Genomic DNA, 23,529 nt, shown 5'->3' with positions numbered 1-23,529 from the left:
CCTTTCTGTCTCTCTGCTAGTTTTATGAGCTAGATCACTGCATTACTTCCTCAGTCCTTGGTAGTTTTTGTGCAGAGTATTCTAGTCTGACCCTCAGTGTCTTCCCATCATCATATTGTCTCTCTCTCGTTTTCATCTCTCTCAAGGCACGTGAACTTCACACTGAAGCTTCATCATCAAGACTTTTCTTTACTCTTTCCTCACTGACATGTAAACCTCATACACTCCACATCAGAACGCCACGCGTGATGTAGGCGGAGCTACAGACCCAGTGTTTACAAAGCGAACATGCAAAGACCAAGGAAGTGCAAATAAGTCAAACGCTCTTTACTAACTAGTGCTCCTCCTTCTCCACACTAGTAAACACTGGGTCTGTAGCTCCGCCTACATCACGTGTGACCTTCCGATGTGATTATGTAGTGCGTAGTGTAGCGGACATGCATCCCAGAGCTAGTGATAGACGAGCTTTTTTGGTTAAAAAGTATACAGTTTTTTATTTTTCTAAGAAACTGAGCAATGGTTTGTCTAGATAAGAGCCTTCTTCCTGGACTGGGATGGTTTAGAGATCTTTGGAGCTGCATTTAAACTGTATTTTGGAAGGTCAAACTCACGTCCACCATTGAAGTCCACTATATGGAGAAAAATCCTGAAATGTTTTTCCCTCAAAAAACATCATTTCTTTACGACTGAAGAAAGAAAGACATGAACATCTTGGATGACAAGGGGCTGAGGAAATTATTTGCAGGTTTTTGTTCTGAGCAAGTCGAACATGGTGAAATAAACATAACGTGCCCTTTGGGTTTTGACCGCTCCTCTAAAGAGATTAAAATCCTCCACTCCAAAACACACTTTCCACAATGTGTGTTTTTTTTTAATGACTGTTTATTCATTTTAGTTTTAGTATTCTAGTGTACTCGTGTGTGTATGTGTATGCATGTTCTCAGCGGCGTAACACAATGGACCAAGGCCAGGGTTGAAGGTGATCAGTGGGCTGCTGGGAGTTTTGTTGTTTTGTTTTGTTTTTTTTCCCCTGCAGAAATTCTCAAATTTATTTTTAGAGCAATAACGGTGCCAGAATATTAGAAACATTTTTGCTTTTAGTGACCAGACTTTGAGATTTTCTTACTGCCAGCATTTTTTGACCACGTCTGTGAGGTCATGTACACTATATTGGCAAAAGTTTTGGGACACCCCTCCAGTTCAGGTGTTGTTTTTCAGGGGTTGGACTCGGCCTCTTAGTTCCAGTGAAAGGAACTCTTAATGCTTCAGCATACCAAGACATTTTGGACAATTTCATGCTCCCAAATTTGTGGGAACAGTTTGGGGATGACCCCTTCCTGTTCCAACATGACTGCACACCAGTGCACAAAGCAAGGTCCATAAAGACATGGACGAGTGAGTTTGGTGTGGAGGAACTTGACTGGCTTCAAACTGTCATGCACTGTGTATTATGACACCTTTCTATCAGAACCAGCATTAACTTCTTTTAGCAACAGTAGCTCGCCTGTTGGATCGGATCACACGGTCAGCCTTCGCTCCCTATGTGCATCAATGAGCCTTGACCTCCCATGACCCTGTCATCGGGTCACCACTGTTCCTTCCTTGGACCACTTTTCATAGATTCTGACCACTGCAGACCGGGAACACCCCACAAGAGCTGCAGTTTTGGAGATGCTCTGATCCAGTCGTCTAGCCATCACGATTTGGCCCTGCGTCAAACTCAAAGCTCAAATCCTTACACTTGCCCATTTTTCCTGTTTCTAACAGGTGCCATGATGAGGAGATCATCAGTCTTATTCACTTCACCTCTCACTGCTCACAGTGTTATGGCTGTGTATGTTCTATGTATTTGTGTATATCTAAGTGTGTGCACTTAACTCTAAATTGCAGAATTGTTGATCTACGGGCGGCCGGTTTATGTCACCCTGATCGCTCGACGTTCCAGCCGCTTTGCTGGGACACGCTTCCTGAAGAGAGGAGCCAACTGTGAGGTACACAACTTTACTTTACAGTCAACTTTACAGTAAAGTGCTGGCACCCTTGAAGAAGAACAAGACGGAAGGAGAGATGGAATGTTGATGGTTACCTCTGCCAGAAGGTTAAGACTTGTACATAAATCAGCTTTTTCACAAGCAGTAGTGTTCAAGTTATATACAGGAAGAGAATCAGAGAGTTTATAGGACTTTATTTTATAGAGACCAGGGTTGTTAGTAGCGTTGAAAGTGGATTTATGCTAAACAATTAAAAAAAAAAAAGAAGCTTAGTTCATTTTTAAGCTCATGATATTGTTTATATTCGTAACTCGTTTTTTAAGAAGGGTGCCAATAATTCTGGAAGTGACTCTATGTGATGCAGAGATACTTAGACTGTGCTCAGTTTCTAGATCCTTGACATGAACTGTTTGTGTGTGTGTCCGTGTGTGTGCTTCCATGTGTGTGTGCATCTGTGTCCATCTGTGTGTGTGTGTGTTTGTGTTCGTCTGTCTGTGTGCGCGCATCTGTGTGTGTGCTCGTCTGTGTTTTTGTGTGTGCATGCATCTCTATGTGTGCATATGTGTGTGTGTGTGCTTCTGTGTTTGTGTCTGTGTGTCTGCGTATCTGTGTGTGCACGTCTGTGTGTGTGTGTGTGTGTATATGCCTCTGCCTGTGTGTGCTCCTGTCTCTGTGTGCCTATCTGTGTGCATGTGTCTTTGCCTTTCTGTGTGTTTGTGTGTGTGTGCGTGTATCTGTGTATGCGTTTGTCTGTGCCTGTGTGTGTGTGTGTGTGTGTGTGTGCCTCCATTTGTAGGGTGACGTGGCGAACGAAGTGGAGACTGAGCAGATCATCCACGATGCCTCAGTAATGTCCTTTACAGCAGGCAGCTACTCCTCTTATGTGCAGGTTCGAGGCTCTGTGCCTCTCTACTGGTCTCAGGACATCTCCACCATGATGCCCAAACCTCCCATACGATGTAAGAGCAGCACACAGTATCTACACATGCTTTATTATCTTTACTATAACATACTGATTATTTATTGCTTTATTAACACATCTGATATCACTGTAGATTAATCCTACTCTTCATACACATTTCTGAAGATCATATGTTATTGTAAACATATACACTGACAAGGCATAACATTATGACCACCTGCCTAATACTGTGTTGGTCCCACTTTTGCTGCTAAAACAGCTCTGACCCATCATGCACTGTGTATTCTGACACCTTTCTATCAGTACCAGCATTAACTTCTTCAGCAATTTGAGCAACAGTAGCTCGTCTGTTGGATCGGATCACACGGGCCAGCCTTCTCTCCCCACGTGCATCAGTGAGCCTTGGCTGCCCATGACCCTGTCACCGGTTCACCACTGTTCCTTCCTTGGACCACTTTTGATAGATACTGACCACTGCAGACCGGGAACACCCCACAAGAGCTGCAGTTTTGGAGATGCTCTGATCCAGTCATCTAGCCATCACAATTTGGCCCTTTGCTTGCCCATTTTTCCTGCTTCTAACACATCAACTTTGAGGACAAAATGTTTCTCATTTAGATTTTTAGCATTATTACTGCTCTAAAATGGGAACTGCAACAAACTTAACAAGGCCCACTGGGGAAGAAATCATGCTGCCCCCATACTCACTTGATAAGTGGGGTAGAACCAGCGGTCAGGGCAGTCACCTCCTCTGCCTTATTAGAATTTTCCTTCTCTGCCTTTTTATTGGTTGTGTGCTGTAAGTGTGTGTGTGTTACAGGTGTTGAGATTTGGTGGCAGTAATCCTCTTATCCCTTCCTTCCCCATTTCCATCTTCCCTCCTGAGCAGAGTGACATTTTGTATGCATTTACACACTGGTACACAGCATGTCCCCGAACCAAGCACACTAGCTGCTGGCCTCCCGGGGCTTGCTTGCCTCAGGTGACAGCAGAAAAGGCCTTTAAAACCACGTCCTCCCTGTCTGATAATCCACGCTTCCTTTCTTTCTGTTCGGCTCTCATTATAGTCCATCGGCGGAGAATATAAAGGAGAACGATGTCAAATCAGGACGGCTGATATGTTTTGTGATGAGGCAACTCTTTTAAGAAATAATCTTTCATATTATTTGTTGTTATTGTTCAACTGGTGACCCAACATGACCTTTGCAGGAAGGAAGAGAGGGCAAGATTAAAAAATAACTAAAATATTTAGTGAACATATTTGCATACTGCCTTTTGCTTTTTCTGTCAGTTTTAGGCTTCTTACCTTTTCTTCACCTTTTCTGTTTGGTTTCTTCTTTAAGGCCAAGCATATCCTCATCTTCTCTGTAATATATGATGAGACATCATCATCAAAGGAGAAGTTCACTTCCAGAACAAAACTCTACAAATAATTTCCTCAGCCCCTTGTCATCCAAGATGTTCATGTCTTTCTTTCTTCAGTCGATGTTTTTTGAGGGAAAACAATTCAGGATTTTTCTCCATATAGTGGACTTCAATGGTGGACGTGAGTTTGACCTTCCAAAATACAGTTTAAATGCAGCTCCAAAGATCTCTAAACCATCCCAGTCCAGGAAGAAGGCTCTTATCTAGACAAACCATCACTCAGTTTCTTAGAAAAATAAAAAACTGTATACTTTTTAACCACAAAACCTCGTCTAGCACTAGCTCGGGGATGAGTGTCTGCAATACTACGTAATCACGTTGGAAGGTCACGTGTGATGTAGGCGGAGCTACAGACCCAGTGTTTACAAAGCGAACGTGCAAAGACCAAGAAAGTGCAAATAATTCAAACGCTCTTTACTAACAAAAAGGTACATATAACTTTGTCATTCCACACAACAACTTCAGAGTGCTCCTCCTTCTCCACACTAGTAAACACTGGGTCTGTAGCTCCGCCTACATCACGCGTGACCTTCTGACGTGATTACATAGTACGTAGCGCCGCAGACGCGCATCCCAGAGCTAGTGCTAGACGACCTTTTGTGGTTAAAATTTTTTATTTTTCTAAGAAACTGAGCGATGGTTTGTCTAAATAAGAGCCTTCTTCCTGGACTGGGATGGTTTAGAGATCTTTGGAGCTGCATTTAAACTGTATTTTGGAAGGTCAAACTCACGTCCACCATTGAAGTCCACTATATGGAGAAAAATCCTGAAATGTTTTCCCTCAAAAAACATCATTTCTTTACGACTGAAGAAAGAAAGACATGAACATCTTGGATGACAAGGGGCTGAGGAAATTATTTGTAGGTTTTTGTTCTGGAAGTGAACTTCTCCTTTAAAGTAGCATGTGATATAGAAAATATGTTGAATGATGTTAGCTTTCTCAAAAGGTTATGCTAGACCATGCTAAGACTATTTGAAAGAGATATCCTCAGGTCCTGAACCAGGTGTTAAATACTCAGTTGATCCATAGTGAAATGGTGAAATCGTCATCGCATGACGTTTATCTGTGACCCTTCTTTTGATCTGTCTCTTGCAGTGGACCAGGCTGACCCATATGCCCAGGTTGCAGCACTTCACTTTGATCAGATGCTGCAGCGCTTCGGCTCTCCGATCATTATCCTCAACCTCGTTAAGGTGTGCAAACTTCCCGAATCGATGGTTTTTCAGTTCTATTATTTCCTACTCTTGCATTCGTACCTGCTTGTGTGTGTGTGTGTGTGTGTGTGTGTGTGTGTTTGTTTGTGTGGGCTTTCTTCTGGTTCTTCGCTGGACATCTCCCTTCCATTAACACGGACTATTTGTGTACAGAGTAATTGAGTCATACAGACGTTTACAGCATCAGTGCTTCATACAGCGATGTTCATTCGCACTTTGGTGTCAGGCCACTTCCTGGATTTGTCATAGCTCACATTGTAAGTCACAAGGTTGAGAGAACGGAGGTATAATTGCTGCTGTACACACACAAACACGCACACAAACACACACACACACACTCACACACGCACGTGCCAGCCATGTGCCGCTGATGAGTATCCCCGGTGGACAAACCCCTTTTGATTGTGATTGCCGGATGTGTAAAAAAGCACGCATGTGAGCCTTTAGAAATGAGTGTGTGTGTGTGTGTGTTCACACACACAACAAAGCACATGGACAAAATTGGCACATGTTTCTTTTCTTTTCTTGGGCTTTTGTACATGCAGGTGTGAGATATTACTTGAATGTTTGTTTACTGTAGACGTCTCAAGTCACAAGTGTGTGTGTGTGTTTAAGTCAGTGCTTTGGTCTACTCTGGAGCATTGTAAGCACCAGGGATAGCTTTTATTGTGCCATAAAAGCAAGGGCGAAGAAGGTGCAGTGCAGTGCTATGGGCTGCTGGAGGACACTCACTGCATTGTGGCATACTGCTAGAGCTTCCCAGCAGTGTGTGTGTTAGTAGTTAGATTGAAAATATGAAAATATGTGTGTGTGTGTGTGTGTTCGTGTGTTCCGGAAAGTCACATGGATCAGCACAGGTTCGATCAAAAAGAGGCTGGAAAGAGGAGAGATATTAGATGATGCTGTGTTGGAGAGATGTTTGTATGTAATGTATAGGATATTTCTAGTGTTGCACACTCACAGTCTCTCTCTCTCTCTCTCTCTCTCTCTCTCACTCACTCACTCACTCATACACTCATACACTCTTTCTCTCTGTCTCTATGTCTCTCTTTCTCTGTCTCTCTTACACACACATACACTCACAAACCTAAATACACACACACTTTAACACACACTCACACTTGTGCCTTTGGAACCTTTTGGAAAGCTTTCTGCCTTCTGCATAACCTAGCTAAATATTTCGTTTTTGTATTTATTTATTTATTTATTTGTGATGTGCATGTGCACCAATGCCAACAAAGAAATAACAAACCTGTTAAATGGTTAAAAGTTTTCCTGTGCCAGAATTTTTTTTAAGCCATTTTGTCTGGAGTTGTTGTAATCTGGCAACCTTAAACTAACATTAATCCTTCAAATGGCATTTCCAAAAACTTTGTTTGAGTTGTTGAAATAGATTTTTAGTGTATGAAAGGAAAGACTGGAGTAACTGGGAAGAAGTTTCAGCAGAAAGTTGCCAGATAATCTTTTTAGTTGAATTGTGTTATATAGAACTATTTTTCCCAAATAAATAATTTCTTTGGAAAGAATCAGTGTTGCTTAATCCATGCTAATAATCTTTAACTGAAATACAGAAACGAGAGAAGAGGAAGCATGAAAAGATTTTAAGCGAGGAGCTTTACCCAGCCATCATCAACCTCAATCAGTTCCTTCCTCCGGAGCACTGCATCGAATACATCGCCTGGGACATGGCACGTTACACCAAGAGGTGCGCTGTTGAACAAAATGAAAAAAAAAAATGTAGAAAATTATTATGTAGGTTGATTATTATGGGATTGCAGGAATATATTGGATTGAATATTGAATATAAATAGACTATTTAAAATGTCCATGTCTTAACATATTTAATGTTCACTTCCTGTTAATATTCCTTTGTGTTTCTTTTCTCCACATGCAGCAAACTCTGTAACGTATTGGACCGGTTGAGTATGATTGCCGAGAACGTAGTGAAGAGGACCGGCTTCTTCGTCAACCGATCCGATTTCCACTGTCACACCTTACGACCTGATGACAGGTATGAAAAACAAACAAACAAAAAAAAAATGGCTGAATCTGAACACATCTGTATTTGCATGCGCTGAAATTGCAGATGATGTAAAGAATCTGAAAGAAAGGTCATTTATTTATTCCGTTTTATTTTATTTATTTATTTATTTATTTTCCTTACAAATGCTTCACAACAACAAGTCCAAGAGCTTTGAATGTGACATTTGAAAGAGAATGGAATATAAAAGAGTGTGCTAGACTTTCTCCGTCACTGATAAGACCTGTCCTTGGACTAGGTTTTTGAACAGCGTTCAAGTCATTTTAACTTGCAGTGTAATTTACTGTAATATTAATGTACACTACACTGCCAAAAGTTATGGGACACCCTGCCAAATCATTGAATTCAGGGGTTGGGCTCAGCCCCTTAGTTCCAGTGAAAGTAACTCTTAATGTTTCAGCATACCAAGACATTTTGGACAGTTTCATGCTTTGTGGGAACAGTTTGGGAATGACCCCTTCTTGTTCCAACATGACTGTACACCAAAGCATGGTCCATAAAGACATGGATGAGTGAGTTTGGTGTGGAGGAACTTCAGAGTCCTGACCTCAACCTGATAGAACACCTTTGGGATGAATTAGAGCGGAGACTGTGAGCCAGACCTTCTCGTCCAACATCAGTGCCTGATCTCACAAATGCGCTTCTAGAGGAATGGTCAAAAATTCCCATAAACACACTCCTAAACCTTGTGGAAAGCCTTCCCAGAAGAGTTGAAGCTATTATAGGGCCAACTCCATATTACATTCATGTGCATGTAAAGACAGATGTTCCAAAACCTTTGGCAATATAGTGTATGTATTTTAATATAATGTATTTAATATTAGCAGTTCCAGTATCCATCTCATTTGTTTCTAAAGATTTTTAAAAAAATGTTTTTTTTTCTGTGTGCAGATGGGGGGATTTGGGAGGACATCCCACCACTCATGGTAGAATACAGGTCCGTAAGTAAGCAGTTTACATTTGCACAAGTAGTAGTAGCCTCACATATCCCATCCTTGGAGGGTTGGGGTCAGAGCACAGGGTCAGCCATGATGCAGCACCCCTGGAGCAGGGTGGGTTGGGGGCCTTGCTCAAGGGCCCAACGGTGGCAGCTTGGCAGTGCTGGGCTCTTTAGCAAGGGGCACTGAATCATGGCTGCCCTTGTGCTCTGACTCCAACCCTTCAAAAATGGGAGGTTTACACTGGTGACTGAAAGTTTAGCATTTTCTAGATTACCTGCTTGGATTCATTTCCATCAGTCCTAGAGTTTTACATACTTTTGACACTCGCAGATACGCAATATCGGATCTTTTTCCTCAATAAATAAACAACCAAGATCATATTTATGTAGAACTCTAAAGGCTTCACTAACTTTCAAGCACATGGACTGGACTGGACTGGACTGCGACAAGCGGCTCTACATACTGCCCATTAAAAAACATCTGAATAAACCTAAATACTTATCTGGTATATTTTAGAGAAAATATTTAAAGAACTGAAACGTCTATAGTTTTGCTTCCTTCGCAGACGGGAGTTTTGAGGACTAATTGTGTGGACTGCTTGGATCGTACCAACACCGCCCAGTTCATGGTGGGAAAATGTGCTCTGGCCTATCAGCTTTATGCTCTCGGGATGATTGACAAACCAAAGCTGCAGTTTGACACCGACTGCGTCAGGTAAATTTATTTATTTTTTAATTTTTTATTCAAATTCATTTCTATTCAGTAGCGGCTCAAGACCATAGATTTTGGTGTCATACTAATGAAATGGATATTCTAAGCTCGAGATGTGAAACTGACCCACACATTTTTGTCATTAACTTTTGTATAGTTTTTTGGGAAAAGTATCAGATTCCCTTCTGGTTTTCCTCCATTGCTCCAAAGGGTTTGTCCAAAAGTGCCTGGCCCCTTATTCGCTGCTTGCTGCTACAGTATATTATAGAATATTCTGGACATTAACACCATGATTAAAAAGGCTGAGATAAAACTAGTTTGAATTGGATAAACAGGTTGTTCGAGGAGCTTTATGAAGATCACGGGGACACACTGTCACTGCAGTATGGCGGCTCACAGCTGGTCCACAGAGTCAAGACTTACCGCAAGATTGCGCCATGGACACAACACTCCAAAGACATCATGCAGACGCTGTCCCGTTACTACAGCAACGCTTTCTCAGGTACCTCAAGAAAAAGAGTCACACACCTAATGCTTACACACATTAAAGCCTTGTCTTAGAGCTTATGAATGATTTAGATCGAGTAGATTGGCTCATTTTATCACTCACTGGTTATTATTGAAAAGCTCTCAGTATTTATTAGTAAACCAGAGGCGTCTTATAGTTTTACATGAAGCATGAGTAATCAGCTGATTGCTGGTTGCTGTCACTCTTATGAATTATTCATTATTGAATATTGCTACTTTGCAATATATGAGCTAATAAATTAGGCATGAATGCTCTGATACAGTTTTTGCATGAAGAATCTATGGCTATGATGTTCGATTATTTAATATATGTTACTGCTTGGAAGGCGCAATACCGGCACATTGAACAAAGAAGAGCAGAAATCTTGCACTTTTAGTATGGTTTGTTAATATTTTTTGGTGAAATGTGATGTCATCCTACATGTTAGGATTACACATCTTATCTTATGACTATTTCAGTTAGATTATTCAGTATTACCAGACATTATAACTATGTAAGCACTCTGAGTTGGAGCTCTGCAGTACATCAGTAATATCAGACTATTCTAGCAAGATTTCTCAATAAAAATACCTCCAAAAAGAAGAGAGAGATGAGCCGACCAACTTTGAAGAACAACATTTATTTTCAAACGTTGTCATACAGGTTAAGACAACAGTTAAATTTTTCATTATAACTGGATAGGTAAATAAATAAAAGGAATAGTAATAATAATAATAATAATAATAATAATAATACGTAAATTAAGGCAAAGGTAACTCAATACCCTTAACAAAAAAATAAAAATAATTAAAATTCCACAATATCCTACTTGTGTATATACTCTCAATGCCCATCATTAAAAAATGGAAAGATTTGTGCAGATTTTGAAACTGCTTGGAAGCTCCGCCCACCTTTCACCATCTTGCATGCACTCAACAAGTGGATATTAATCTGTAATGGATCTGTAAAAAGTATTATATTGGAATAATATGCATTTTTTTGGTGATTAATCTGCATCACTATGGAATCTTCAGGTCCAGCGCTTTAACATCCCAGCTCATAATATCATTATTAACATTCTCTACTCTCCTTAATCCTGAAATGATGGAGCTGCTTTATTTCCTTTTTTTGTTTTATCATCCGTCTGTGATTAAATTCTCTATTGTGATTTGTTTTAATGCTAAATGGAGAGCAAAGTCTCAAAAAAGCTAAGTCTATATTACTCATGTCTACATGACACATGTCTTATAAAGCTTTTGCAGCAGGCAGGGAAGTGTTAAGAAGAGTTTATTATTACTTGAAATCATTAGTCAGGGCCTTTTATACACATAATGATGAATCAAACTGAATTTTGAACCACAGCATTATGTAATTGGTGTTCTAATTATCCGCCTTTTATTAGACCTACTCAATCGTTAGTGGGTAATATTCAGCCTAATCTGACTGGCCCGCTTAAACATGGCCTCTTGTGGTTATAGTGCGCCATTCTTGTTCCCCATGGAAACAAACCCATGTCTGTTCTCCATGGTTACAGAGCTCTTTGGCACTGCTTAAACTCCCATATTAAAATACAGCATTGCCCTTCAGCCCAATCAAGAAAGCAATAAGAGCTCTCACCAAGCAACAATTCCTCATATCAGTCTTCAGGCTGGTCTGTAGAGACACGAAGCTTTAATGCAAATCTCATTTCCTCCGTTTTATACCTCATTTTGAAAGCGCAAAGTGGCAGCGCATGGCGTCAAGTAATAACGTGATAAGTTTTAGTCACGTTCAACTCTTTCTTACTAGGTATCATTGACTATCTGTCTTATCTCATTAGAGGATCGCAGAAAACAACATAACTGAGATGAGTCAGTTTTTTCCCCCTCCAAGTTAGAATTAGTGATGGCTATAATATTATTCCTTTGCTTGACGAGCGCGGTTAGTGGAAAAGGAAGTGCCTGGCACATGCTAACGGTCTTATGAATATGAAAAGAGTTAAAAATGAGAAATTAGGAGGATTGTCTTCAGAGAGCATCAAGTAATTATTTATTCATATTTCTAGGCATTTGAGCCTTAGTGTGATTTTTCGAGTCTAGTTATAAAGCTAGGAATTAGCACCTGTTTGCTGTAGCAATTAAAATGTCTGCTAAAAAGGTAGTGATGGCAACAGACAGCTAGGAAAGAAGTTCCATGGCTTGTTGTGAGCATCCAACATCAAGTAAACATTGAATGTATTTGCTTTTTAAACCAGGAACCTACATGGAATGCTTATTTAGCTTTACAGGTATTGTACTATAGTCTGGACACCAACTGTGCTTCTCCTCTCAGGTTTTGAAAACAAAAACAACAACAAAACCTTAGAAAACCTAAAATATTGCACATATCGACCCAACCAGACTATGCAGTCTGTCTTCTGTCATCGTAACCGGAGCATCTTCACCTACTTTCCTCTCATCACTTTTTTTTTCCAAATGTGTGCTTGACTGCTAATTCACCCAATTTTCCCTTCACAGTCGAACTTATTTGCTTTTCTCTTCTCCTCACGTGTGTGGAATACGGCTTCGCTGTCTTTTTTTTTTTTTTTTTTTTTCACGTTATTCAGGCAGAATTATTTTATGACTGTGCAGATTTCATATCCAAAGTCCTTTTTGAAATTGAAATTAGCATGGAGCAAAAGAGGCAGAAGGAGCAAAATAATGTATGACGCAGTATTTGTCTCTGTCATACAGCCATCTTCCTCTTTCTACGTCTAACCTCGTACATGTCAGACAACGTTTATGCCGCATGGAGCTTCGTGACTGTGGTAGGAGCTAGAGGTAACCTGTCCTCCAAAGCTAGCGATAGCCTTCTTTCATTTATTTTGAGTCATACCTACGATGCTGGGTATTTTCTTATCAATATCTCCTTTGAATATTGAATTTTCCTGACATATAGCTCATTGTCGGATATGTGACTATGTGCTAAATGCAGGTTGAGTGGTTTTTCCATGCCGTACTACATAGTCTGCTTAGTTTACTGGTTCCACATCCCCTGGAGAACTTCCTAGGTTCTCCCATACCACCCTTCCACTGGCTTCCAGTAGCTTCATGAATAAAATTTCAAAACACTGATGCTTGCCTTCAAAGCCAATGGACCAGCACCCTCTTACCTCAAAGCTCTTTTCACTCTTCGCACTATGCCTCACTACCTCAGACCTTCTAGCACTGCTTGACTGGTCCCACCATCTCTCAGGGTGTAAGGTAGGTATACATTTGAGACTTTTCTATGTTTTCGCACCTAGGTGGTGGAATGGACTTCTCCTCTTCCTGAAATACTTAAACTAGCACTTGTTTGTTTATTAAAAATGGTTTGTGGGCCATATTTGCTTTTAACAGAGTTTTAGACTTGTGGTATCCTTAGTCTTTGACTTGAACCAGTAGTGATTTATTTGTTGCTGGAGACTTCAAAGCACTTTTGTAATTCATTCTGGTTAAGGGCTTCTACCAAATGTCGTAAATGTAAATCAAGTGGTAAAGTGGATTTTCCTTGGGTTTATCTCCAAGTAAGGAGTCACTGAAGGTTAACCAGACCTTTCTGTAAGACTCCAAGACTCACATCTGTGCAGCCAGTTTCTGAGTACCTCAGAAGCTGAACATATACACTATATTGCCAAAAGTTTTGGGACACCCCTCCAAATAATTAAATTCAGGGGTGGGCTCGGCCCCTTGGTTCCAGGGAACTTTTAATGCTTCAGCATACCAAGACATTTCTTGCTCCCAACTTTGTGGGAACAGTTTTGGGGATGGCCACTTCCTGTTCCAACATGACTGCGCACTAGTACACAAAGCAAGGTCTATAAAGACATGGATGAGCGAGTTTGGTGTGGAGGAACTTCACAGGCCTGCTCAGAGTCCTGACCTCAACCTGATAGAACACCTTTGGAATGAATTAGTGTGGAGACTGCGAGCCAGGTCAAAACTGGCATGTCTGCCTTTACATGCACATGCATTTAAGTTGGCCTGCCCTTTGCAGCTATAACAGAATGAACTATTCTGGGAAGGCTTTCCACAAGGTTTAAGGAGTGTGTTTATGGGAATTTTTGACCATTCCTCTAGAAGTACATTTGTAAGGGTCAGGCACTGATGGTGACCACAAACAAGCAATAGGCAGGGGGAGTCTTGACCCCTGGTCCTTTTTAAGTGAGTGATTCACTTTCTCTATGCTAAGATGGACCTCAGGTTCACATTAGTGGACCATAGCTCTGATACACAGATCCTAATTAAGGTTTGCACAATTCAGGTTCGACACTTTCAGGTTCAGGTTCTGAAGAAGCTAGCTTCATTTAGATTGATCTACTCTTTCACCCCTACATGTAATAGACAGAGGTTGTATTCCATTCACAACCCATCAACTAGCTGGAATCGAGGGCAGTCCCTCTTGCCATCAAAGTCCTTTTAGACAGCAATTCTGCCAACCATCAGGTCGCTATGAAGGCAAGCATCTCTCCACACCTTGCATGGAATGTTCTCATTGACCAGCCTTGCAGAGGACAACTCATCATAGGAAAGAATGTGATGGTCCACAACTAGCCTCAGTATCTACACTACTATACACTTATCCCCTTATTCTCCCACTTTGTCCAGAAACCAGACATCAAGATGACCAGCAAGACCTTAGTCGCATTACTACACACTAGAAACTTCGTTTAAGCAGATCCAAAATGTATTGGAGAGATTTGGCTATAGGTTGCATCCTGTGAATAGTTCAGTTCCTAAAATAGTAACTCTCAGGAACTGATGGACATTGAGAAGTAACCATACATGCTTCTCAAAGGCCTTTCTTTCTTTCATCCTTGTGTCCTTTGCATGTTTTGTTTAAATGCCTAACATGAGGGATAGAATGAATGAAAACACAAGGCTCATGAAGTGCTTCATGTCCAAAATAGATCTTTTGCTGTTAAACTAATAGCAATGTGCTAAGTATAAGACATGTCTATATGAGGGCTTTTTTTTTGTTAGGACGATCTTTGTCTTGTTCAGTGACTGATTCAGGTAAAATATAAATGGCTTTTAATATACAAGCAACACGGATTGACTGGTTAGCCACTGGTTCACTGTACGTCATTTTAATGAGCTTGTATGCAAATCTTTTTTTTTTTTTTTTTATGAAGTATTTTCCAAGCTACTCAGTCAGAGTGCATTGCACCTTGCACATTGTATCCCCCAGCACGTGATGCATCATATACAGACAAAAACACATGTCTGTTCTCTTGCGTCAATACATATCCGTCTGCCCAGCGCTGGTGCCTGAGATAGTGTGCGTGTTCATGTTCACGTGTTTATGTATTTAGCATTGATGATTATCTCGACTTTATTGAATATACAAGATTCTGGAGTTGCCTTGAGGGATTAGAGCTATAAAGAGAGGGAGAGACGTGAAACAAGAAAATTATTTGCTGTCATGCACCCTGATTTAACTCTTAATTACAGCCTGAAGCAGTTAGCACTGCATGGGGCTGTACAGAGAAATGACAGGGATAGAAACCATGAGAGATGTCTACAATGATGGACTTTGTTTTCGATGCACAAGCTGTTACTCCTAGTACCAAAGCCTTAATCTAGGTCCTCTTCTTTTAGCTTCATCATCATGTCTTTTTTTTTTCTCTCCACCCCTCCCACCTCTTTCCTACACCTCCGACTCCCAAGATGCCGACAGACAGGATGCCATAAACCTTTTTCTCCAGGTGTACCAGCCTTCAGAGAACAAGCCGCACTTGTGGGAACTGCCTACCGACTTTTACCTCCACCAGAGCAACACCATGGCTCTACCCCAAGAGAGACGCAGGTGTGTATATGTACGAGTGTGTTTGAGGTAACCTGAGACACGTTTATGCAAGCCAAAAACTCCAAAAATATTGGCACCCTCCTTGGAATTAGTACATTTTTGGGATGGATGGTTTCTGTGATTTAATAAGATATATTCGAGTGTGAGTTTTAATCATAGAAGAGACATTTTATTATTTATAGATGTCTACCGCCCAGCGAGCTCAGCCATGGACGTTGGGCTGTAGTGCCGTCAGTATTTTGGAGGCTCAGTGGTGGACGGTAGTAGAGAGAAGTAGTAGATTTCCAGGGCTTTAACATGCTGACCCACTTCCATCCCTAAGTTGTGCTCGACTGCATAGGCCACTTTATTTAAGAGTGTGCTTAGTGCCCAGAGAATCTTATTGATTAAGCCTCAAATATATAGGTCACTTTTTACTAAGTAAAATAAAATGGAACAGAAGGAATCTAACTTATTTTATGTATCTATGTAACATGTCATGTGCTGACGTGATTACTACAAATTCAAATAAATTGAATAAAAGCCCTTTTTTTTTGTTAAGTAACAGCAGGACTAGAGGGAAAGGTATTAGCATGTTCTACAGAGTGGTGTGATGGGAAGGGAAAGCAGGCTGGCACAGTAGGCATCCACTTGTCTGTTTAGTTAAAAGGGTCACTAGGTTTTTTTAGACTTCACCCTGGTGGGTGTGGTCTCTTCCCGGGATGACTCCGCCCCATCCACAGGGCATAATTGATGAGTATAAATGTTCATGCTATGGCCTTCAGTCACCAGATTTGAATGTTATTGTGTCCAAACTGTTAAAGCTGTGCTCTCTAATGCATCTGGTCACTCACGTGTCTTCATCAACTTACGCGCTAGCGTTCACACATACAGTGATTTTTATTTGTGATTTTTGATTTTTGTGTCCAGTCGCTGTATTATGAAGTGGCCAGTAGGCATTGCTCTGCTTCTACTGTTTGCCATAATGATAACGTTTAGCAATGGATAACGTAACTAGCATTCCGAAACAGTTTTGTTGTCGCTGAAATGAAACAGTATGCAGAACTTACATGATCTCTACTGTCTTCACTCCCATTGGTCGCAATTTTTTGTGCCGCTGGACACGCCCACATCTAGTTGCTGTCACTCATATCAATGGAAGTCTCCAGCTTTCAGTGAAATCAAACGATCTCCGGACGCTTTGTCACTGTGGGTCGCTGTACGTCTGAACCCCCCTTTACTGAGGCACTGAGCTTTTCTTAAGCGACGGCTGTTACAATATTAAAATTATTCTTTAAAATGATCCACGTTGAAGTACTTACATTCATGCAAATTAGATAATAGTTTCTTTGTTTTGTTCACACAGCTACACGTTCTGGTGGGCAAATGGTTTGTTGTCCTACCTTCCAGTTCCTTATGATGAAGGTATGTGGCTATTTTTATATGATGGAATTAATTTGTATATAATTTGTAGTGTCTGCCCTTCTGATGCAAATAATTGTCTGGTAAAAATAAATGAAATGCTCTATAGATTCAAAAAAAGAATAAATAAAGAAGTCAGTATGCTCTATATATTGTGTCTTATATGCAATAATGACAGTAATAAGTATATTATACACCGATCAGGCATAACCTCCTTAGCAGTGAGAAGTGAAGTGAATAACACTGATGATCTCCTCATCATGGCACCTGTTAGTGGGTGGGATATATTAGGCAGCAAGTGAACATTTTGTCCTCAAAGTTGATGTGTTAGAAGCAGGAATAATGGGCAAGTGTAAGGATTTGAGCGAGTTTGTCAAGGGACAAATTGTGATGGCTAGACCACTGGATCTCCAAAACTGCAGCTCTTGTGGAATGTTCCCGGTCTGCAGTGGTCAGTATCTATCAAAAGTGGTCCAAGGAAGGAACAGTGGTACACCGGTGACAGGGTCTTGGGAGGCCAAGGATCACTGATGCACATCGGGAGCGAAGGCTGGCCCGTGTGATCCTATCCAACAGACGAGCTACTGTCGCTCAAATTGCTGAAGAAGTTAATGCTGGTTCTGATAGAAAGGTGTCAGAATACACAGTGCATGTGTAGGGCTGTTTTGGCAGCAAAAGGAGGACCAACACAATATTAGGCAGGTGGTCATAATGTTATGCCTAGTCAGTGTATATATAAATATAACAAGGAGCCAGACAGTAAAATTCTGTCATGATAAAACTTTACATAAATAACTAAATGGAAACTAATATCCCCTTACAGTTTAACTAGATGTTTTTATTTCTTTTATAAATACAGGAAGTAACAATACAGGTGATTTATATAGTTTTCTATGCTGTATTATTTTAAGCTCATTTGCAAATCTGCCTTTTGCTGTCTTTTTTTTTTTTTGCAGCCAGCTTCCTCTTGAAAAAGAGATTTCATCTCAATAAAGTTTTATCCTGGTTAAATAAAGGTTACGCTACTAATACCAGGAAGAATCTGTGAACCTGTTTTCAGATTTATCTGCATTTCTGCTCGAATTGCTTCTAAAACTATGAAGCAAACTCTTTTGCGTGTTTAAAATTTATTTAAATTTCATTTGTATTAAATTTAATTTTTTTAATTTAACAGTACGACATGCTGCGAAATGCTTTTTACAACTGCCCATGTCAGTAAAAAAAAAAAGAAAAAGAAAAAGAAATAATCAATAATTTAATTTAAAAAATAAACTAGAATGTAATAGAATTAAAATGGAATTTGCTGTAGAGGGGAAAATAGAAAAAAATATAGCATATGAATACAATACAATGACTGATAGTATTACTTTTTATGAATAATGTTTAAATGTGTGCGCAATTTTAGTGCATAATAATAAGTGTTTCTGTCATACATCATGGTGTCTGTGATGTAAAATGCAGAAGCGTGATGGTAGCCGACCTCAACGGCGCCGTCTTGGACACAAATATCTAATCACCTGGCTTCTTTAATTTCATTTATTTATTTAAATCTAGTGTATTGTAATGTAATATCTCTTCTGTGAAATATATCTTCAGTCCCCTGTGAGAAGAACAGGAAGGAGGTGGTGGCGAAGCGAGTGAATCGATATGATGAGAGCATAGACATGTACACGGAGTTCTTCAAGCCTTACGAACTCACATCTTTTGACGATACGTTCTGTGTGGCCATGACCAACTCGGCAAGGTCAGTTCCTTTAACCGATGCTGACTTCCTTTGGACTTTCTTTGTAGGTTCTCTTAAAATGTTAAAAAGCACAAAACTCATCCCTTCATTACAGCTGTATTGGTTTGTTTTGTTTTAGGGAGTTTATGCCAAAAAGTGTTGGTCTGGATCACAGCCCTTTCACCGTGCGTAAACCTGAAGAGACCGGCAAATCCGTGCTCGGGTGAGCGTGTACTTTTCTTTGTTTCTTGAAAACGAATACATTGTATTTTGCAGTAATGTTTATCAAGTCATTACATACACATACAGCCATAACATTATGACCACTGACAGGTGCCGTGAATAAGACTGATTCCCGATTGAACCCCCCAAAATTCCCATAACATTATGAGCAGTGAGAGGTTAAGTGAATAACACTGATTATCTCCTCATCATGGCACCTGTTAGTGGGTGGGATATATTAGGCAGCAAGTGAACATTTTGTCCTGCAGTGGTCAGTATCTATCAAAAGTATCCTTTAAGTCCTGTAAGTATCCTTTAAACCCTGTAAATTGCAAGGTGGGGCCTCCAACTTACAGAACTTAAAGGATCTGCTGCTAACATCTTGGTGCCAGATACCACAGCACACCTTCAGGGATCTAGTGGAGTCCATGCCTCGAGGGATCATGGCTGTTCTGGCAGAAAAAGGGGGGCCAACACAATATTAGGCAGGTGGTCATAAAGTTATGGCTGATTTGGTGTATGTGTCTTCACCAGTAGGAGTTTAAAAGAAGAATCCTGAGCTGTAGTTTTCTGCAAAAATAAAAGCACAATAAACGCTGCAATTTTGGGGGGGGAAAGCAGCAAAACCAAGCATCTGAAGTTTCTGAAGGACTGTCTATAGCTTGTTTCCTTTGTCTGCTGTTGTGTGTTTGCGGCTCTGGGACCATTAGGACCATTTCCAGAAAATAAAATAAAAGGAAGTTAAACATATTTTTTAATCTAATTGGCTAAAGCTTGATGCCATTAATGGGTCCTACGTGCCCTGGTCTCTAGATTCATTATCACCAAATTAAGACACCGGAGTTGAAAAAGGATTTTTATTCATGATCTGTTTCCCAGAACGGGGACTGAATGTTTAAACAGCCAGCCTTGGACCAAGGTCAGAGTAATTCTTTTACATTTCTCAGAATCATTCCAAAATGCTGATATTTAAATCAGCTACAGTTCAGAAATAGTGTTAGTACTCCCTCCCTCTATCTCTCTTCTGTCTCTTCTCTCTTGTCCATCAAGATTTACACCAAGTTTTATATCAGAGCAGCCAGCCCTGCCCATGTGAGAATAAGAACCCTGATCCTGCGTGATCCATGAGATTGCAGCCTTGCCAGCTATTACACGATTTGCACTGGAGTGTTGCATGTACCGGGTATTTCTACAGTGATATTCTTTACAGTTTAATGTAACTATTCATACTGTAGAATAGCCCAATGCATCCATTAATCCATTCATTCACATCTATCCATACATCCATACATACATGCATATGTCCATACATTTATCCATGCATCTTACATGCACCTGTATATGTATCCAGCTATGCAGCCATCCATATATTCATGCATCTATCCTTGCATCCATCCATGTATCCATCTGCCCATCTATGCATCCATGCACCCTTCTGTCCACCTGTGTGTCCATCTGACTATCCATCTGTTTAGCTATCCAAACACAAATCCATGCATTCATCCTTCCACCCATTCATGCATGCATCTTTCAGTCCATCCTTGTATCCATCCATACTTCCATCTGTCCGTCCGTCCATTCATGCATCCATCTCTATATCCATCCATGCATGAATCAATCAATGCATCCATCCATGCAACTATGCATCCTTTTGCCCATCCATGTGTCCTATCCATCCTACTATCCATCTGTCTAGCCATCCATCCATAAATCCATGCATTCATCCATCCACCCATTCATGCATCCATCTCTCTATCCATGCTTTCATCCATGCATGCATCAATCAATGGATCCATTCATCCATGCATCCATCTATCCATCCTTCTTTGTATTTGACCATGCATCAATCTCTCCATCCAGCCATGTGTTCATCCATGCATTCATCGATCAATGCATTCATTCATCCATGCATCCATTGATGCATCCATCTATGCATCCGTCCTTGCATCCATCCATGTATCCATCCTTGCATCCATCCGTGCATCCATCTGTCCTTCTATTCATGCATTCATCAATCAATGCATTCATCCATTTATGCATCCATCTCTCCATCCATCCATGCATTCATCCATGCATGCACCCATCCATCCATGCATCCATTCATGCATCTATACACAGCAATGCAAAGAAAGAGTTGTACGTAACGTCTGAGTGTTCTGAGACGCTGATGATCATTTCTTTTGTAGCTTTTCTCAAAGGTTACATAATATGATTCCAAGTATAATATTTAATATTATTCCAATTAGTAGCATTTCCCACACCTCTAGTACTTAACAGAAACAAATAAACACGCTTTCTCAATCACTGTAGCTAGTAATAAATTAATTCAATGATTAAAATTCCTGCATGAATAACCGACACGTTTGAGCTCAGGTTATTTTTCAGTATTTTATTAGATGCTACCCATGTCAACAGTGTTGTCTGAAGAAAAGAAAAACACCCTTCTTGACTTACAGTATGATCACTGACCTATGTTGTGATTCTCTCTTAACAATGATAGTGTCATTTATTATCACCGCTAACCCACATTTGTGTCACACAAACACATACACACACAACACACTGACCTTCAGTGCCAGGAAACCACGAAAACAATACTACACACACACACGCGCACACACAGGAGGTGTTCTACGCATATGTGTGAATATTTAACCTGACTGTTGTTTTTCAGGTGAGAAACACTAGCACATGGTCTTTACTCATTATCGACTCTTGGGTCACTGACTCACGCACTAAGTGGGACAGAACGTCACATGATCTAACCCTAATAGTCGAATGTTTATTAGTTAAGTTAATAGATTTACAAATTCATACTTTTTGAGAGCTTTGTATCCTGATATTCGACATTCTCCTGCACAGTAACAAGTCTAGTAAGGAGGAGGCCGTGCTACAGCGTAAGACGGCCGCCAGCGCTCCTCCTCCACCCAGTGAAGAGCAGATCTCCAGCAGCTCCGAGGATGACTCTGAGGAAGACCGAGAAGACGAGGCCACCTCATCTCAGCGCTACACACCAATCAAACTCGCCGAGTCCAGAGACAACGTCCACGCTCAGGAGGTAGGGGCACTCCAGTTACTTCATATGAAAGTGTGTGAGCAACTACACGCCTACTCGGAGAGAGTCAGTGAACTAGCCCTAGTTTCTCTTTAGGCTACATCTCTGTTTCCATGGAAGCCATTTCACTTACACCTCCTGCATTCCCTCTGTATTATCCCTCTCTCTCTCTCTCTCTCTCTCTCTCTCTCTCTCTCTCTCTCTCTCGCTCTCGCTCTCTCTCTCTTTCTCTCCCCCTCTCTCTGTGGTGTTTTTATTCCCTGAAGTTCTGAACATAATTGCAGCTTTAGATCTCTGAGTAAATCAATGGCATTTAATGGATATCTTATGCAGAATAGGATGTATTGCTAACATAACTAAAAAACTGATAGGTAAGGGTCCGAACATGTGTTTATTCAAGGTGTGTGCACTCTCAGGTCTCTCTCTCTCTCTCTCTCTCTCTCTCTCTCATACTTTCTCTATTTTAATTATACAAGACACTGATATACAGCCATACAACTCCAAAAACCAAAAATACCTTTCTTGCTCTCTCGCTCTCTCTCTCTCTCACTCTCTCTAGCATCTCTCTCTCTGTCTCACTCTCTGTAGCACCTCTCTCTTTTTCTCACTCTCTCTGTAGCATATATCTCTCTCTCTTACTCTCTCTCACTCTCTCTATAGCATCTCTCTCTCTCTCTTAATATTAAACACTGAGATTCAGCATATGACAACCAGCGTACCATGACTAACTTCCTGAGAATTGTATTACTGTAACAAAATAACAATACACTACTGTAACATACACTCACTGGCCACTTTAATAGGAACACATGTACATCTGTTCATTTATGCAACTATCCAGTCAGAGTGAGGAGAAAAGTCAAAACTAACAGGAAAGGTCCAGTATTTCAAATAAACTCTCTCTACAACTGTGGTGAACAGAAAAGCATCTCATTTTCAACTAAAACCGCACTTTTTGTCCATATAGTACACCATTATAAAGGGAAATGATTTCTAATCACACTCTCCAGTGTCACCCAGATGAGGGTGAGGTTTCCCTTCAAGTCTGGTTCCTCTTAAGGTTCTCCCTCATATTGTCTCAGGGAGTTTTTCCTTACCACCACCACATCACCTCTGACTTGATCATTATCGATAAAATGAATGAATTAATTTTAAATCCTGATTTTAGATATTTCTATAGAGCTGCTTTGTGACAGTATCCATTGTTAAAATCTCTATACAAAAACAAAAAACAAAAAACCTTGAAGCTACTTTTTTGGTGGCCAATCATCAAATTTGAGTATTATTTCATAGACAGTCACTGAAAAGCTTTTAGAAATCCGGGTGGAAATAAGTGTGTGCTTTCTGCTGAAGCTAAATTGCAGTTCAAGGGAAAACACTTCACTTTGTTAACACTTCATTAACCACAGTAGAGCTTCCTAAATGCTTGAATGCAGAATTAACACTTCAGTGGCTGAAAGAATGGACAACATATATATGTATATTATTTTCAATGTTCCTTTCATGCAAAGCCACCGACTCACATGCACAAGCCGTCTCTCTTTCTCCGTCTTTCTCTTTTGCACTTTC

At 40.5% G+C, this 23,529-nt stretch overlaps 1 protein-coding gene across 2 annotated transcripts in view; it reads left to right on the top strand.

Annotated features, from left to right (window-relative positions):
* fig4a (FIG4 phosphoinositide 5-phosphatase a) overlaps window positions 1–23,529 on the top strand; it is a 53,912-nt gene that overhangs the window by 15,417 nt on the left and 14,966 nt on the right. For both annotated transcript variants that reach the window (XM_058392672.1, XM_058392671.1), the window contains exons 9-21: window positions 1,891–1,991; window positions 2,788–2,950; window positions 5,435–5,532; window positions 7,125–7,258; window positions 7,448–7,564; window positions 8,486–8,531; window positions 9,101–9,249; window positions 9,582–9,748; window positions 15,421–15,559; window positions 16,905–16,963; window positions 18,557–18,704; window positions 18,823–18,906; window positions 21,768–21,963. In XM_058392672.1, coding sequence (XP_058248655.1) covers window positions 1,891–1,991; window positions 2,788–2,950; window positions 5,435–5,532; window positions 7,125–7,258; window positions 7,448–7,564; window positions 8,486–8,531; window positions 9,101–9,249; window positions 9,582–9,748; window positions 15,421–15,559; window positions 16,905–16,963; window positions 18,557–18,704; window positions 18,823–18,906; window positions 21,768–21,963 — 1,601 coding nt within the window. The remainder of the gene's footprint in view (window positions 1–1,890; window positions 1,992–2,787; window positions 2,951–5,434; window positions 5,533–7,124; window positions 7,259–7,447; window positions 7,565–8,485; window positions 8,532–9,100; window positions 9,250–9,581; window positions 9,749–15,420; window positions 15,560–16,904; window positions 16,964–18,556; window positions 18,705–18,822; window positions 18,907–21,767; window positions 21,964–23,529) is intronic.

This window comes from Hemibagrus wyckioides, linkage group LG06 (assembly GCF_019097595.1).
Source record: "Hemibagrus wyckioides isolate EC202008001 linkage group LG06, SWU_Hwy_1.0, whole genome shotgun sequence".
In the NCBI taxonomy this organism is placed as follows: Eukaryota; Metazoa; Chordata; class Actinopteri; order Siluriformes; family Bagridae; genus Hemibagrus; species Hemibagrus wyckioides.
This window is presented reverse-complemented; position numbering and strand designations above follow the sequence as displayed.